Raw genomic sequence first — 17,561 nt, forward strand, 5'->3', positions numbered from 1 at the left:
TCTGCACTTGCTTTCTGATCATCTCTTTAGGATCAGTTCCCCACAGTTCCAAGGTCAAAGGCTGTTGATCTCTTTTTCCTCTTGAAGTTCATTTTCACATCCCCGTCCATGCCGTTTTCAGCACTGCACTCCTTCCCCTTCTTAGGCCAGTGCCTGCTCAGCCCCTTGTTCCTAAAATCTGCTCATCTAACGGCTGAAATGGGGTTTCACGGATGCTCTTTGATGAGTGTCTGTCATTTGAGCGGTCACGTCACCGCCGGCACCCCTGCTCTGGAGCAGCGGTCCTGTGCCTGCACTGTCGAAGGGCCCATACGATCCTCTCGTTTACCTTGTGTAACCTGCTGTTTCCCAGCCCATGGGATATGGGAGGTAGGGTGGAAGTAAGGCTCAGAGAGGGTGACCGGTGTGCCTACCATCACACAGAGCTGGGAGCTGGGCTGTTGGCCCACAGATTCCTGGTGAGTCCCTGTCCTACCTCTGGCCCCTTGCCCAAGCTGTTTCTCGGACAACCTGTCTCCCCCGCACAGGGACACGAACCCCCGGCTTGGAGACATCCTGCAGAAGCTGGCCCCGTTCCTCAAGATGTACGGCGAGTACGTCAAGAACTTCGACCGCGCTGTGGAGCTGGTGAGCACCTGGACCCAGCGCTCACCGCTGTTCAAAGAGATCATCCAAGGCATACAGGTAGGGCAGCCGCCCGACTGTGCAGCATGGCGCTGGGTCGCATGCTGGCACAGGGAAGTTCAGTGAAACAGCAGGATGTGTCCAGAAGCTCTACGCAGTAACCACGGGACGTGAACCCTAGTTGTCATTTCACAGGAGGGAAGCATGCCTCAGAGAGGGGTGTGATGTGTTTCTGGGTAGATTCTGGGTCCAGTGCCCGTGTCTCCCACTCACCAGCCACGCAGGCATGGAGGGAAATGTGTATCGGTCTTCCTTCTGTCTTTCTGCAAGCCGCCCGGTCACGTCTCTGCTGCAGTAGTCTCTTCTATGTCACGTTTTTTTTGTTTAACAATTTTTCAGATTTTTAATGTTTTTTAATGGAATTTTTTTCTCTCTTTCATTGTATAATTTTTTAAATGTTTATTTTTGAGAGAGAGAAAATGCGCACGTGCACAAGTAGGGAGGGGCAAAGAGGGAGCCACAGAATCCGAAGCAGGCTCCAGGCTCTGAGCTGTCAGCACAGAGCCCGACGCAGGGCTCGAACTCATGAACCATGAGATGATGACCTGAGCCGAAGTCAGACGCTCAACCGACTGAGCCACCCAGGCGCCCCAGGCTTTTATATGTTAAGAACATCTTCTGTGTCCTACAAGTTATTTTCCTCATTGATCTTTTATTTTTTAATTTTATTAATGTTGTTTGCCATACAAAATTTTTGTTTTTAAGCACTCCCGTTTACTAGTTCTTTTTTTTAAAATGTTTATTTTGTTTTGGGAGAGAGGGAGAGCACGAGCAGGGGAGGGACAGAGAGAGGAGAGAGAATCCCAAGCAGGTTCCACACTGTTGGAGCAGAGCCCAATGTAGGGCTCAATCTTATAACCTTGGGATCATGACCTGAGCTGAAATCAGGAGTCACACACCCCACTGACTGAGCCACGCAGGTGCCCCTTCACTAGTTTTTAATATATTAATGCTTTAAGAAATCTTCAAAGTAATGCTTACAAATGCATTTCCCATCCCACGGCTATGTTATGTCTTCATTTTAAAAAATTAGAATTGCTACTCCAGAATAGTTTCCAAAAGGATTGTGGTAAGAATCCAGCTTTATCTTTGTGAATAGTTAGCTGCTTGTCCCAACATCTGTTTACCCTGAGCGCCACACTTGGACACCACAGAGTGCATGTGTGTGCACATGCCACACACACACACGTGCGTGTACACATGCATTGACACACACCTTACTCCACTCTGTATCTTTCCCAGATCCTGCAGCCGTCAGGTCACCTGTGATTTCCTAGTGTACAGTCCGAGATCCCCCTGCGTCCCAGCTTCCCTCCCGCCCCAGAGAGGACAGTGCTGATGCCGAGTCCTTCCTCCCCCCCCGGCAGCCACATCCGCCCCAGCTGTCTCCACAGAATACCCCCTCCAGCCTCCCCGGCTGGGCCCGTGGCTGAGCCCCAGCCCCGAGTGACCAGCAGGAACCGGGAGTTTGTGCCGCCTGCATCAGCAGGGTCTGGAGGCCCAGCGGTGGGGCAGGCACTGTCGGCCCGAGCGCCCCCCCGCCCCCGCCCCTGCCGGGAGGATCGTGTTCATGACAGTTGCAGGCCGGTGTTTCTCCAGCCCTGTCGTGTCAAATGAGCCTTTGGAGCTCATTTGAGCTGGAAGCCGTTCTGTTGTGGGCCTTGAGTGGGCACAGGTGACAGGTGGTGAACAGCGGGTGGACAGTGCACCTCCCCTGGCAGGGGCGAGGGGGACTCTGTAAGAGGCAAGCAGGGCCTCAACAGGGGTGCTTCCTCTTCATCTGCGAGGAAGAGGAGGTGGGCAGCAAGGGGAGGGGACCCGAGAGGGGAGCACAGAGGTGGCACTGTGGGAGCAGAGGGCCAGGGGGTAGAGAGCCTGTGAGCCTTGCTGGGCAGGGGCAGGGTAGGGCCTGAGAGCCCACCCCTGCACGCAGGCAGGGTTGCATTTCTATGAGAACACACAGCAGCACTCAGAGAACTCCTGATGTCTGGGAGGGGAGCAGGCCCAGCCCCTGATGGAGTGGGGGAGTTACCAGTGAGGGAAAGAAGCCGTCTGGGTGCAAGGACTCCAGCAAGGACGTGTATAAAGGAGCTAGCACTGGGAGTCTGGGCCCTTGCTCCATTGTGCAGCCTCTCCAAGCCTCAGTTTACCCCGCTGTAAATGTGGTCTGCACTCAGCAGGGTGCAGGTGCTGTGGCGCCATAAGCAGGGATGAGGGCCCAGGGTCCACGCGTGTGTCTGTCGCCCCCACAGAAGCAGGAGGTGTGCGGGAACCTGACTCTGCAGCACCATATGCTGGAGCCCGTGCAGAGGGTCCCCCGCTACGAGCTGCTGCTCAAGGACTATCTGAAGAGGCTCCCCGGAGACGCCCCTGACCGGAAGGATGCAGAAAGTGAGGCTCCTGGGCAGTGGGAGCCGGGGCCCCTGCTGGGAAGCCAAAGAGAGAGAAGAGAGACCGGGACAGAGCAGGGGAGACAGCCAGGCGCCCCCAAGCACAGCTGGAGAAGGGACTGAGTCTCTGAGGACAGAGAACCATCTGCCCCCCCTGCACTGTGAGGGGTGGACACTGGTTCTGGGGAGAGGGCTGCTGGATGCTGGCCAAGCTCAGGCCCCAGGAAGGGGCAGCTCCTGGTCCACAGGCAGTAACTGTGGCGGCAGGGGGAGTGGGGTGCCGGCCCCGGCAGACCCCCCGCAGACCCCCACAAAATGGAGTGTGTCTGCAGGGCCCCACCCTTCCCGAGCAGGGAAAGGGCAGGAGCAGGGCAGCACCTGGTGAGGTCAGGATGTGTGTGTGGCGCCAGCAGGCACCCCGCAGCCTGACTCCACGTCTTCTTCCCGCAGGGTCCTTGGAGCTCATCTCCACTGCCGCCAACCACTCCAACGCCGCCATCCGGAAAATGGTGAGTGTGGGGATCCTGGCAGATGCCTGAGGGCCCCACAGCGTGCACACCACTCACACCTCTGCCACGAGCTCTACAGGCCAGCCCCTTACTAACTCTAGGGTTGTTGGTAAGCTGTCTAGTGCCCTGTGCCTTAGTTTCCCCATATGTAAAGTGAGGTCACTGACAGGACCTGTCTCACTGGGCTGTTGTGGGATCAAATGAGTCACCCTACGTAGAGTGCTCAGAACAGGACCCACCATTCATTCATTCATTCATTCACTCGTTGAAGCTCTGTCTTAGTGCAGGCTGCTGTCACAAAATCCCACAGACGGGCTTACACGACAGTGTGTATGTGGCAGGTCTGAACACTGGAGAGCCCAGATGGAGGCACCTGCAGCTTCTATCCCAGACTTCTGTCCTGTTCTCTTGTGTCTGCACATGGCAGGCAGATCATTCTCTCTGGGGTCTCTCATCAGGGTTGTGGCCAAACTTCATCACCTCCAAACACAGCCTAGGTCAAATCTACCTAGAGGTAGATTTCATGCCCTGTTGTGACCCAGGTGGCTCTGTCCCTTGTTTGGCCTGCACAGTGCCTGGGCAGAATTTCTAAGTCCTCATCCAGAGTTGTAGATCGGGGCGGTTCACAGGAGAATCCAAATCCCTGGCCTCACTGGGAAACCCCATAAGCTCTGCACTGCACCTGTGATGCCATCTGGGTGAGCCTGTGCCATCAGCTGGCCCTAGGGTCTCCCAATCCTGAGACCTAATTTATTTTCACATGGGCACTGTTGTTTTTGAGAGGAAAAGGAGTGAAATATTTGTTCGACCCCACGTCTCTCACTGTGAGAAAGGAGAGGCAGCTGCTGGTTCCCATAGGTGCTGTGTTGCAGTCCAGCCCCACATCCTTACCTGCCTGTCCCCAGTTTGCTCTGGGGCCCCAGGGACAGATCAGTCAGAGATCAGGCCCACTGTGGGGTGCCCACCGCAACCTACACAGGTTACATTTCACCCTGGGTCCTTTTTGTCTAATTTCCCTTTCTGCCTCCCCGCTAAATGTGGTGGAGGCCAAAGAGAACTCCATGGTCACAAGCTAACATGGAGCCTGTGGACGTTTGGGGGAGTGCCCACAGGTTTCCATCTCTGAGGGGCGTAGATGAGGCCTCCTCCTTGGTGGACTCCTGCCCCACCTGTAGCACACCTGCAGCGGTTCTCTCCCCTAGTCTGGTGAGGTCTCTGCTTGCCAGGGGTGGCGGGTGGTGTGGGGTCCTGGTCTGACCCCAGGGCATGGCATTAGGGAATTATCAGTGTGTGCTCACGGGAGCCTCTCCACACTTGTACCAGGCCCTACCCCCGCTCAACCTGGACCACTGCCCTGGCTTCTCCCAGCCTGAGAGTCTCCCCGGTTTTGATCCACACTTCTCCAGCTCAGAGCTTTCTATGGGGCACCTGTTTTGTCACTCTCTATTCAGAATCTTCTGGCCTGCTACTGCCTCCAAGGTGCACACCAGCTTTCCCACACGCCACGTATATACACAGCCCCTCAGTACACACCAGTTGCATGCCCAGTCCCCCAGTACACGCCAGGTACACGCCCAGCCCCCCAGTACATGCAAGGCCCTTTGGCCATGCCCTGCCTGCTCCTGCTTACTCTCTATGCTGGCTCCCCCTTCTACCCCTACACCCACATCTGCCACCTGTGTTTGTACCAGAGACAGAGGGCTAGCCAAACCAGCCTGCTTCCGAGGTGTGCAGGCTGAGGTTGGCCAGGTCTCCGGGCAGCCGTTGCTGTGGCCTGGCAGGTCCAGGCTCTGTGTCACTGAGTTGAGGTTCCTGCAGGCTCAGCTCTGCCTTCTGCTGCATTCATTCCTTTGGTCCCAGCTCTAGCCCTGGTGCTGGCAGCGCAGGGCAGGGCCCATGGCCTCTCGGCTCAGAGCTGGGGCCACAGGTTGCCAACCCTTTCCTATCACAACCCGCGTGGCCATGTGACCACCCAAGCAGTCTTGAGGCCAGACGAAGATGACCTCCAGCCCGCAGAGGTCTGGCGTCTTGACGGCCGTGGGCCACATGGTCTGAGAGGAACAGGAAACCAGGCAAGGTTACCACAGGCAGTGATGACAGTCCAGGGCAAAAGCTGCAGCCACCGGAAATACCTCCTCTGACCACAGAGGGACTGGGGGTGCAACGTAGAGGTCATGAGAGGGCCAGTCCCTGTTCTCTAGCAGAAACACCTTCAGAAACTCACTTCACTTCTCCATGCCTCAGTTTCCTTGTCTAAACTGGGATAAAATGACACCTACGTCATAGGGTCCGTGCTGGAATTGAGGAGCCCAGCCTGGCCCATCGCAGTGGTGTTAGTGGCTGTTATTCGTCGTTCTCTGCGGGGCGACTTCATTTCATTCTCTAACGCCCAGCCTGAGTGGCACCTGGCGTGTCCCTCCCACCTCTTCATCGGCATGCTTGCTGCCCCATCTTGGTTCTGGGCCGCACCTGCAGGGTGGCCACCACGGGCCCTTTGGTCCCTGTGCCCATGTGGCGGCCTAAGCCCTGTGTCTGTCACAGGAGAAAATGCACAAGCTGTTGGAGGTGTATGAGAGACTTGGTGGCGAGGAGGACATCGTAAACCCCGCCAACGAGCTCATCAAGGAGGGCCACATCCTAAAGCTGTCTGCCAAGAACGGCACTGCCCAGGACCGCCACCTCTTCCTGGTGAGGCCCCTCCCAGCCGAGCTCCCTGCCGCAGAGCCCCGCCCCCCCCCCGCCCCGGCCGCAGAGCCACGCCCTTCCCGCCACGCCCCAGCCATAGAGCCACGCCTCTTCTCGACACGCCTCCGCCGCAGGACCCCAACCAGACCGACAGAGCCCCGCCCAGCCCAGCTCCCTGCTGCAGAGCTCCGCCCAGCCCTCCCAGGAGCCCCGCCCCCACCACGGAGCCCCGCCTACCGGCCGCACCTTGCAGCAGAGCCCCGCCCAACCCCACAGGGAACCACGCCCCTGCCCTTCCCGCCACGGGGCGCCCCCCTTCCCCTGCCGCAGAACCCCCAACTTGACCGACAGAGCCCAGCCCAGCCCGCCGCAGAGCCCCTGCCACAGAGCCACTGCTACAAAGCCACACCCCCCGCCACAGAACCCCAAACTGCCGGACAGAACCTAGCCACGGAGCCACGCCATAATCACCACGCCCCCGCCAGGCCCCCAGCCATAGAGCCACATCTGTCGCAGGCTCACGCTATACCTGGCACGCTCCGGCTCTGCCCGCCTTGCTCGCACCCAGCACTGCCGCCCACGGAGCCGCGCCCCTGCCACAGAACCCCGCCCCCACCACAGAACCGCGTTCTGCCCCACAGAGAGCCACACCCGCCATCATAGAACCACGCCCCCTGCCCGTCCTCTCCACAGGGCCACCCCCTGCCTGTCACGCCCCCCACCACAGAACCCCATCCTGACCAAGAGCCCCGCCCCCCGGCATGAAGCCACGCCCGCCGCGGGTTCACGCCCCTGGCCCCGCCCTTCCTAGCACGCCCTTCCTAGAGCCACGCCCTTCCTAGCACGCCCTCCCCGCCCCCTCGGCCAAAGAGCACGTCCCACCCACCATGCTCCCCGCCCTGCCCTCCACGGAGCCACGTCCAGCCCAGCCGCAGGGCCTTGCCAAGCCACCTCTCTGTAGTGCCTCCTTTGTGGGGGTACAGGCACCCCTCACCCGGTGCCTGTCCCTGTTGCAGTTCAACAGCATGATCCTTTACTGTGTGCCCAAGCTGCGGCTCATGGGCCAGAAGTTCAGTGTCCGGGAGAAAATGGACATTTCCGACCTCCAGGTGGGTGAGCCCCTCCCTCTCACCTGCTTCCCTGGCAGGACATGGGACAGGGGGGCGGGGACACCAAGCTCTGCTGGAGCGTCACCACTGTGCACCTGGTCCCTCACCCACTTCTTGAGCTTCTCTGTGCTCCAGGTATGGCCTAAACATTTCTGGGGGCCACTCAGCCTGGCAGTGTGGGCAGGATCCCTGTCTCTGTACTTGGCCTGCCTGCTAGGGTGCTGCTGGTCTGTTTGCAGGATGAAGGACAGCACCAGAACCTGGGCCACCTCTGTCCCTGTGGGGTTGATGCTCAAGGCCCATTTAGGGACCCGAAGGTGAAGCTTGGGGAGAACGTGGACAGGGTGCTCTCCCTGCTTGGTCCCTGGTCCCCTGGTTCCCTGGTCCCATACTGTCTCCTCTCCTGCACAGTCTTGGAATCCACATGAGGTTCTGAAGGCCCAAGGTCCAGACGACCTGTTGTGCTTGCTGTCCTATGCTCCCCGAGCCCCTCTGTGTCCTGGCACAGGAGCCACAGGGGCTGGAACCAGTGCCCTTTCCTGTGGGGGAGGGCTCTCAATTAACCAGCGCTCTGAAAATACTAAATCAAAAGAATTTTTTTTATTTTTTAACATTTATTTATTTTTGAGACAGAGAGCATGAACAGGGGAGGGTCAGAGAAAGAGGGAGACACAGAATCTGAAACAGGCTCCAGGCTCTGAGCTGTCAGCATAGAGCCCGACGCGGGGCTCGAACTCACGGACCGTGAGATCATGACCTGAGCCGAAGTCGGACGCTTAACCGACTGAGCCACCAGGCACCCCTGACTAAATCAAGTGCTTAATCAGTTTCATGAGGTGAAGGTTTGCCTTAATGATTCAAGAAAATATACCTCTTAGAATTCTTTGAATCCAGGCTTAAGAAAAAGAGTTAAAAGTAAAAACTACAGAAAAAAACACATTTTTCTACTTTTTACAAGAACTCATTTTGTAATGTTTCTGTGTAAGGAATCAGTGGCATATAATTAACTAGACATGTTAACGCTGAAGTTGTCAACCTTGGAGCATTTGGGAAATTCTTGCTATGAGGCCCAACCCCAGATTCTGGTTAGGCCCGTATTTCCCTAAAGCTGGGTTGTAGTTCTAACGCTGGTGGGCCCGAGGGTCTTAGGGGTGGGGTATCAGAGGGATGAGGGTGACTTCCCATCACGGGGGCTGGCAGAGTGGTAGAGATCCTCCGGCTCCTTCTGAGATTCCAATTCTTCTCCCAGGGGCAGTGCCTGCAGGTGCTTTGGTGGGGAAAGGTTCCCCTCATCAGGGGCTGGTGGCTGACTTCCTGGGAAGCCCCACAGACAGGAGGGCTTGGCCGGCACAGTTCCAAGCACAGGAGACGAGAGGTCCTAGCCCTGTCTGGGAAGGACAGTGGTCCGCCCTCCTGCATGGACCAGCTCCCCTAGTGTCCCACCCACTAGGTCACCTCTGCCCCCTCTCAGGAAAGACCCCCAGTCTGAGAGCATGAGCCTGCTGCTCAGGGCCTGCTAAGTAACCAGTGGTTTTGTTTTGCCCTTGGCCCTGTGTCTCTAGGTGCAGGATATCGTCAAGCCAAACGCGCCCCACACTTTCGTCATAATGGGAAGGAAGCGGTCCCTGGAGCTGCAGACTCGGTAAGGGTGGCTGTCCCAGCCTCTGCTGCTGTGGGAACAGCTTTGACCTGAGATTTTAGCAGACAGCTTTCTTTTTCTGAACGGGATAACCTTGTGACGTGTTGTTTTTGGCTTATGTTATTCACTTATTTGTGGTTTACAATGTAACAGCTCTAAGGGGAAGTTGGTGAAAATTGAGCTGCTGTCTTCCTCCTCTTCTGCACCCCAGCAGACACTCTTAATCATCTTGGAGGTGTCTTTCCGGAACTTCTGGGTGTATGAACGTGTACTGAGTTTTAAAATCGCACATGGTTATTTATTATATAGCCCGTTCTGCCCCTTGCTGTAAGAAATCATTTCATATCCAAGCCCCGTTTCCATAAGCAGCATAATTCTCTGTTATGGGCAGTGGCCAGCTCCTGCTGACAGGCATCTAGGCTCTTCCTGCATCTTGATACTGTAGAAAGTGCTAGAAGCAGCGTCCTTGTGCCAGCTCTGTGCGTGTTTGTCAGCCTGTCTTTCAGGAAGTTTCCTGAAGTAGAATTCATTGGTCAGACAGTAGCACATCTGCTTTAGGCTTTGGTGGCTGTTGTCACACTACCCTGTAACTGATGCCAGGCTTGTGCTCTGAGGGGCAGGAGCATACAGGAGATCCCACCTCTCGTTTCCATGAGCAACGTGAGATCTTTGTAACAACTGTTGTGGTCCAGGGAGGCGTTGATTTACATTCACTGCAGGGGGATCTGCATACCACACCTGGCCATATGTGATCCTATCTAGACACATCTGACCCTATGTGGCCACACCTGACTCCACCTAGACATACCTGGGCACAGCTGACTCCTCCTGACACATTTGACTCCACCTGGCCACCCCTGCCCCACCTGGCCACCCCTGCCTGCACCTGGCCACTCCTGCCCCACCTGGACACACCTGCCTGCACCTGGCCACCCTGCCCCACCTGGACACACCTGCCCGCCCCCCAACCTGGACACACTTGACTCCAGCTGGTCTCATGTGACTGCACCTGTCCCACCTGGACACACCTACCCGACCTGCACACCCTGACTCCAGTTGGTCTCACAGGACTGCACCTGCCCACAGTGTGCCAGAGCACTTGAGGACGGTCCTCCAGCCCTTGAGCTGCACTTGGAGGCTGTGAGCAGCTGGGGCATGTGCTGCGGGACTGACAGGAGTCTGGTGATTAATGGTGTCTAAGACCGGGTTGATAAAATACTGCTTTTGTTTTTACAGGACGGAAGAAGAGAAAAAAGAATGGATTCAGGTGAAGCTTTTAAAATTTTAAAGTAATTGACCAAATTCTTGGGCAGTGTGGCCATTTCATGTTGCAACAAGGGATAGAGTGGCCCAGGCATTGCCCACCCATGTGCCCCTCGCAGTGACGACGTGACCCTCATTAAGTCCCTTCAGATGCCACAAGTCTTTCAATCGGCTCACGTGTTTGGCACCATAGTGAACAAATAAACACGGAAGGCCTGGAGGTGGGCAGGTGGGCACGTGGATCTCTGCTGTCTGGTGGGCCCAAGGGGAGCCCACGGCCAGCCGGCACGAGCAGCAGGTCACATGGAATGGGGAGGTGGCCAGTGTTCTGGGGCAGCCAGAGCAGACTTAGCTTGGATCAGCCACGGTGGGGACAAGGGGGACAGAGACTAAAGCCATGAGGGCAAAGGTCAGAGCAGGAGCTGAGGAAGGGAGCCCAGTGTAGCGCTGACCCAGAAGGCCTGTGGCTTCCAGAATTCTTAGAACAGAAAGCTGGGCAAGGAGAGAAGAAGGAAATTCAAACAGAAACAAGGTGGGAATGCTGCTGTGGGAAATGGACGTGTGTCTTCAAGTCCATACAGACTGTCTGGGAAGCATCTGTGGCAGCCTAGATGCTGGCAGGTGGCGGGGGGGGGGGGGGGGGGGGGGGGCACCTGGCGGGCAGGGGGGGCCTGGGACCTGTGGATGGAGAGTAGAGACTTGGTTGGCCATGGGTGACCTGTGTCGGGTCGTGGGTCAGAGGGACGTGCGTGGCCATGGGATCCGTCCGTGAGGACAGAGGTGTACTGGCCCCTGCCCTCCTGGATGTGCTCGCTGAGGGCCCTGGTTCTCTGTGGTTTCATCTCAGGTCATTGAGGCCACCATTGAGAGGCACAGGCAGAACAGCCAGACCTTCAAGGCCTTCAGCGGCTCCTTCGGCCAGGATGAGGACCCCTCTCTCGCCCCAGAGTCCCCTGTGAGCACCAGCGCCCTGGAGGCACGGCAGGGACCCTGAGGGGTGGGCGCTAGGCCTGATGCAAGAGGGCTGGCACCCCGGGAAGGACCAGGGACCAGCGTATGGGTGACATGCACTCACTGCCTGTCCCTTACTGAGTACTGACACAGGGGCCATGGGGCTCAACGAGGTGGGTCAGTGCTTAGCTGGGCAGGAAGGAAGAATGGGCCTGGGTGACGCTGTGCATGAGGAGCTTGCTTGTCCCCACACGCAGGAGGCAGGGCCCTGCCCAGGGTCAGATGTGGGGGATGTCAACCGCAGCCACCCATTGGGGACCACCTCCTGTGGGCACAGTCATGAGTGCCTTCAGAGGAGGGGTCCCTCCCTCCCACCCCCCAGCAGAGGCACCCTTGAAACCAAGGGAAGCCCGGCCCAGCCTGGCCCCACAGCCTCGTGTCCCCGTGTCCCCATCACCAGGCCCGGCTGGCCCTCCCACAGCCTCACCGGGTCTGCCTGTCAGACCACTTAATATTTGCATCATATCTGTTCTTTTTTTTTCTGCTTCGTGAACACATTTTGAAAGAAAACTTTGCATCCGTCTCAGGCCACCTTAAGCAGAGGCAGCCTGGACTCCGAACCATCCCTGCGGCTACAGAGGGGCAGGAAGAGCCAGGCCCTCTCCCCTACCCTACACGGTGGGGCACAGACTCTGCAGGAGTGTCCCACACTAGGCCCGGGAGGAGCGGTTCCCCAAAGTCCCAGCAAACACTGGGCCCCAGTAGACTCTTCCTGCCCCTGTGGTCAGGCAGAAGGGGTAGGGTTACGGCTACACTGGATGTCAGCGCAGGGCCGTGGAACCTGCACTCATGCTGACTGTCTTTGTCCCTTCCAGGTGGTGAGTGCCAGCTCTGAGGACCCTGCTGTGGCAGCCGGCGGTGGAGGGGGTACCACGGGGGTGAGTGACCCCTCCAGCTTCGGCAGGGGTGGAAAGTGGAGGGTGAGCTGGGACCAGGATGCCACCGCATTTGACCTGAGTCCCCTCAGTGACAGCCTCTGGCCCTACTGGGAGAGGACTCGGGGGAGCCTGCTGGGACCCATGTGTCCATTGCCTGGGTTGGGTAGAGGTCACACAGCTGGGCTCTTTACCTCCTGTGAAAAGTGACTCAGGGCGGTGCCTGACCTTCAGGCCGCTGGGTCATCCAAAAGGGAAATGTCAGCCCCCTGGCCCCAGGGCTCGGGAGGACAGGCAGGGGTGCTCTCAGGGAAGGCTCCTCGGAGGCGGTGTCTGACCCATCTGTTGGGCCCAGGAGGATGGAGGGAGGTCCTCCCTGCAGGCCCAGGAAGACAGTGGTGCCCGAGACCCCCACTCCAAGCCTGCTCACCTTCTTGCCACCTGGGGCCAGGCAGGCAGGGAAGGAGCGAGGTAGCCTGTGTCCCTGTCCCCACCCACGGACAGGGACAGGCCTCCTCTCCTCTGGCTGGTTGGGGGGTTAGGTAGGAGGGTGAGTGTGTGTGCCTGGCACTTTGTGAGTGTGGTTGTTGACCACTGGCCGACCAGTCGTGAACCCTGATGACATCTGTGACCCGAGACACCAGGGGAGTGTTGCACCTGTGTGCCGGAGGGGACACTCCTGGGCAGGCTGGTGGGGAAGGGCTGGAGGCCCACACTTGGGCTGGCTGCCCGAGGGTTTGCTCCTGAGTCCCCCACGTCACATTCTGCGACCCGCCAGCCTCTCCGCTCCTCTCCCACGCCCTCACCTTCCAGGCTCACATCCCCCCCCAGGTGCTGCCTTAAATTGCTATTGAGTGTCCCTAATTCAACGTTGAAGCCCAGAGCTCGCCCAGTGAGGCTGTGTGGCCCTTGTGGATTGGTTGTTGTTCTGGGCGGCCCCATTTTGGAGAGAGGCTTGGGGGGCAGGCCTGGCTTCTGGCTCCTTCCTCGAGTTGGGAAGAGGGATCTGAAGAAACTTTGGGGAGATGGCAGTTGTCTCCTTGGCCACAGGGAGCAAGGTTCCTGTCATGGCCTGAATTTTTAGTAAGAATACATTAGTCCCCTCCTCCCATCGTGGCCTTTGCTGGGAGGGGCAGGTGCACCTGGACACTGCAGCCTCCTGCTGCTTAGGAGAGTGGAATCTGGGCCCCCAGCCTGTGTCCTCGGGTACCAGGCGCTGGGAAAACCTTGAGAAGCTCCTGGGCCCCCAGGGAAGGAGGGGGCATTTGGGGGCCATGAGGGGTGCAGGGGCCAGGTGAGAGGAGGAACCCCCTTATTCAAGTGGTACAGCTACCTCATGGCGCTGGGGAACAGACCCAGTCCCCAGCAATTAGAGTAATTGAGTCAAGAAGCCTGAAAGGGGCATGGGCAGTGGGGAAGGGATGGTCTTGTCACCGCCCATGAACTCCCTGAGGGACTTCCTGTGTCTGGCTTCACCCTCCTGACCCTCCCCTGGGCCTGTGCACCTGCTCGGGGCCCACGACATACAAACAGTGCAGCAGACTGGCAGCTCCATGCTTTCCTCACTGGTGCGTCCTATGAGCAGAGATGTTTCTGGACCTGGGGCAGCTCAGTGTGGGCAGAGCCCTGGCTGCACAGGGCCTGACTGAGACCTCCTCTGGGCACCTATACGGAAGGTGCTCAAAAATGAGTTTTCATTCTGACACCGAAAGACTGACCCTTGCTACAGATGTAAGCTTACTCTTAGCACATTTAGAGAGGATGGCTAAGCCCATGCATGCTGTGCTGGTCTCATTTCCTGAGCCCTGGTGTCCTCAGACAGATGCTTCTGCAAGCCGCTTTTCCTAAGAGAAGCTAAACCCAAACCAGGAAGTTTCGCAAGTAGCTGAAGCCCTCAGTGTTCTGCAAGAGTCACGTGGCTCTTCACAGAGGCTTCCTGGGGCCCAGACGCATGGGGAGGACATGCGGAACCCTCTAAGGGAGTTCCTTGCCAAGCAAGGCCCTGACCCCACCACCACCACGACCTGGCGCTGCCCTTCCACCCCGAGCCCAACCTCTGGGCTCATAGGACAGAGCTGCCCACGGGGAGCAGAGGGGCCGGGCAGGGTCCATGTCCACGCCCTGCAGGACCCTCGGGCAGGTGTGAGGTTCTTTCAGGGGCTGCTTGTCACAGCCACCTGTTGGGGGCAAACGTTTGCCTGAATGTTTCTCCTGCTTCTATGCTGTGGGACAAAAAACACCCAGTGAGTCAGACCCCAGCGCCCTGGGCAGAGACCCCCTCCCGCATCCATGGTGGCATGTGGGGTGCTTTGGGTGGAGCCTTGTGGGTGTCACAGTTCTGTACCTGCCTGAGGACTTGGCCCAGGCCTTTCAGGTGTCGCGGCATCCAAACAGATGAGCACTGCTCTCATCCACTCGTCTGATAACCTGACCACAGAGGGAGCCTGGTGAGCCAAGGAGACCCAGTCCCCGGCCTTGCGGGTGGGTTCCCGACCCCCTCAGTGTCAGTGTCGGTGTCGGTGTCGGTGTCGGTGTCGGTGTCGGTGTCGGGAGCTGCGCGGCCTGGGGCGAGCCGCATCAAGACCAGACCGAGGGTGCTGGCGTGGGGCTACAGAATGCTCTCCAGAGAAGGCTGCTCCCCTCAGCCCCAGCCCCCAGCCTCCCTGTTGTGGAGCTGCCCTTGGTTCCGCTGACCTTCAGGTGGTGCCCAGGCGCTCCAGCCCCACAGCATTCGCCTCCAGCTCTTACGGGCCAGCCCTCTCTGGCCCTCCTCCTGCCCCAACCCCCTGGGACACCCTGGAAGCCCACACGGACTCCCGGCTGTGATTTGTGGCTCTGGCCTTGGGCCAGCGCACACATCCAGCTGCCCTGCTGCTCTCTGCTGGCCGCTTGTGCCTCGTAGGCCCTTGGTGGGTCACCCTGGGGGGTGGTGGAGGGCAGGGTGGGGGCTTCTGGGCCATGGCATGCCTCAAGGATGACCACATTCCCCTTTCCTCTCCCTGCCCTGTGCCCCCGACCCCAGACCCCGTCCCTCCCACATCTGGCCCTGAGCAGTCCTGAGATAGTCTCCAGGAAAGGAGCCCTGAGTGAGGTGGGGAGAAATGGGAACATAGAAGGGGGGTTGGCAAAGTCAGTCAGGATCTACCTGCTATGATGGGGCTTAGGAGCCGTTGCTAACCCCACTGTACAGATGGGGGACCCTGAGGCTCGGAGAGATGATTCGTTCATGGTCTCGTGGCTGATGAGGGGCGGTGCAGGGGCTGGGGGCTGTACAACTCCTACCCAGATGGGGAAACCAGGGCTCAGCCAAGTGGCCCTGCTGAGCCCGCACCGAAGCCTCATGCTGTGCTGTCTGCACAGTGTGCACCTGCTCACACCTGCCTCCTGCTGGTGAGAAAGCCTTTGCCTTGGGGGTGCTGGGGTCCTGGACACAACTGAAGTCACGGTGGCAAGGGGATGGGAGCCGAGCACGCAGACCCCGCTGTCCGTGGTGCAGACGGAACCTGGTGGGGCCGGGAGGCTGGGAGGGGGCTGCTCACAGAGCCTGGTTTGCATTCTGCTTGTTTACTGGTTTCTTCCTCTTCTATAAGATGTTTCTGGTGAACAACTGAGCAACTGCAGTCAGACTCGGGCTAGAAAGTTACCCTGGCCCCAAACGGCCAGTAGCAGCCCCCGGGTGTGCTTCCTGCAGCCTGGTCTCCGCTCACAAATAACCTTTCTGCTTGCCGCCCTGCACGCGGGTCTTCTCCCTGAGCGGCGTCCGGGCAGCCTTCAACAGTGCCCCCACTTGTCGTCTGACTGCACCTCTCACACAGGGGCCCCCTCCTTAGCTTTGGGCGACATCAGAGTTAGGAAGAAAAGTGGATACATTCGACAACAAAATCCTCGTCTGCAATCACTAAAGCAGTAGAGTAAAATGAAAACCCCTGCCCTCGCCCTCCGGACCCGACGCAGCTTGTTTCAACGAAAAGCGCTTTATGGTGTCGTGTGACTTGTCCCAAAACTGTGTAACCTCTGTGAACACAAACCACATTCGTTTCCTGACTTCCTGTTGATCCCCTGGCAACCCCTGGGCGGGAGGGCCAGACCGTTTGGTGGAGGCTTCGTGGAGGCGGAGAGGGTGCAGTTGCCGCCCACCTCCCTGGTGCCCAGGTGGGCCCTGTGTGCCCCCGAGCCTCGGGCCAGTGGCACGGGCGCCAGGCAATGCAGGCCACGCCGGGCAGAACCCCCTCCCCACCTGGGTGGCTGGGCACCGTCTTCTCAGACCCAGCAGGTTGTCACTGGCCTCCACGCAGGCCGAGTCGATCCAAGCAGAGATCCAGACCCCTTACACCCTTCCTGTGGGCCACAGTGACCCCAGGGCAGCCTGGGGAGTGGAGCTGGGCGGGCGCAGAGGCGACGTGCTCTGCTCTGTCTTCTGTGCCGCGAGCGTTTCGCTCTGCGCGTGCGCTGCCCGCGTGCTCACCCACCTGCCCCTGCGCCCTTGCCGCCCCCGTAGCCCGAGCCGAGGAGAGGGTCCGCTAAGACCAGGCGCGACAAGGAGAAGCAGGGCTGCAGGAGCTGCGGCGAGACCTTCAACTCCATCACCAAGAGGAAGCACCGGTGCAAGCTGTGCGGGGCGGTGAGTCTGAGCGGCGGCTGGGAGCAGCGTCGCCTCCCCGCCCGCAGAGTGGTGCCCTGGAGCAGGCAGGCGACGGCCCGTCCCAAGTAGGGGCTCCCCTCCTTCCTCTGGTCCGCTCGCGTCTGGCCAGCGCTGTCGTGGCTGAAAAAGTGCCAGATTGGGAACCACAGAGCTCAGAGCTGGGTGTCCCGGGAGCTGGGGGATGAGGGTGACCTCATGCCCTGTGAGGAGGTGGAGGGGATGGGGTGGGGGGAGGCAGGTGCAGGGTGCAGGCGTGATGGGGCTCCCTCCTGCCGCTTCGGTCCGGGTGCTCCAAGGGTGCTGACGGTTGGGTGGACCTGTGGAATGTGAGGCCACCTTCAGCCGGCACCCTGAGTGATCACCGTCTCCATTTCTCCTGGCAGAGCCCCCACGACCCTTTCTCTTGAGGGTGGGGTTTTGAATTTAACATTGGAAGGGAAAGTTGTGCCTGATGAAGTGTTCCTAGGTTAAGTCGTTAACATGGAATGTGTGTCAACAAGGGGTCTAAGCACAGAGCTGTCTTAGAACTGTTTTTTCCAGAACATACCAGCGGACTGTGCCTGGTCTGCTGTTCGCTGTCATGCCCTTGCATGAAACCTTGAGGCACTGGGGGAAGGAGAGGTAAATGGATGAGCCCTTAAGTGAACGGACAGGTGGATGATGGGTGGGTGAGTGGACAGAGGATGGATGGATGGACGGTGGGTGGATGGTGGGTGGATAGATAGAGGATGGATGGGTGGGTGAATGGTGAGTG

At 58.7% G+C, this 17,561-nt stretch overlaps 1 protein-coding gene across 3 annotated transcripts in view; it reads left to right on the forward strand.

Annotated features, from left to right (window-relative positions):
* The window catches only part of FGD3 (FYVE, RhoGEF and PH domain containing 3), a 55,801-nt gene that overhangs the window by 31,038 nt on the left and 7,202 nt on the right, over positions 1-17,561 (forward strand). For all 3 annotated transcript variants that reach the window (XM_049635381.1, XM_049635329.1, XM_049635462.1), the window contains exons 6-15: positions 528-684; positions 2,937-3,075; positions 3,525-3,583; positions 6,125-6,271; positions 7,285-7,377; positions 8,940-9,019; positions 10,253-10,283; positions 11,127-11,234; positions 12,106-12,168; positions 16,664-16,786. In XM_049635381.1, coding sequence (XP_049491338.1) covers positions 528-684; positions 2,937-3,075; positions 3,525-3,583; positions 6,125-6,271; positions 7,285-7,377; positions 8,940-9,019; positions 10,253-10,283; positions 11,127-11,234; positions 12,106-12,168; positions 16,664-16,786 — 1,000 coding nt within the window. The remainder of the gene's footprint in view (positions 1-527; positions 685-2,936; positions 3,076-3,524; positions 3,584-6,124; positions 6,272-7,284; positions 7,378-8,939; positions 9,020-10,252; positions 10,284-11,126; positions 11,235-12,105; positions 12,169-16,663; positions 16,787-17,561) is intronic.

This window comes from Panthera uncia, chromosome D4, assembly GCF_023721935.1.
Source record: "Panthera uncia isolate 11264 chromosome D4, Puncia_PCG_1.0, whole genome shotgun sequence".
Lineage (NCBI taxonomy): Eukaryota > Metazoa > Chordata > Mammalia > Carnivora > Felidae > Panthera > Panthera uncia.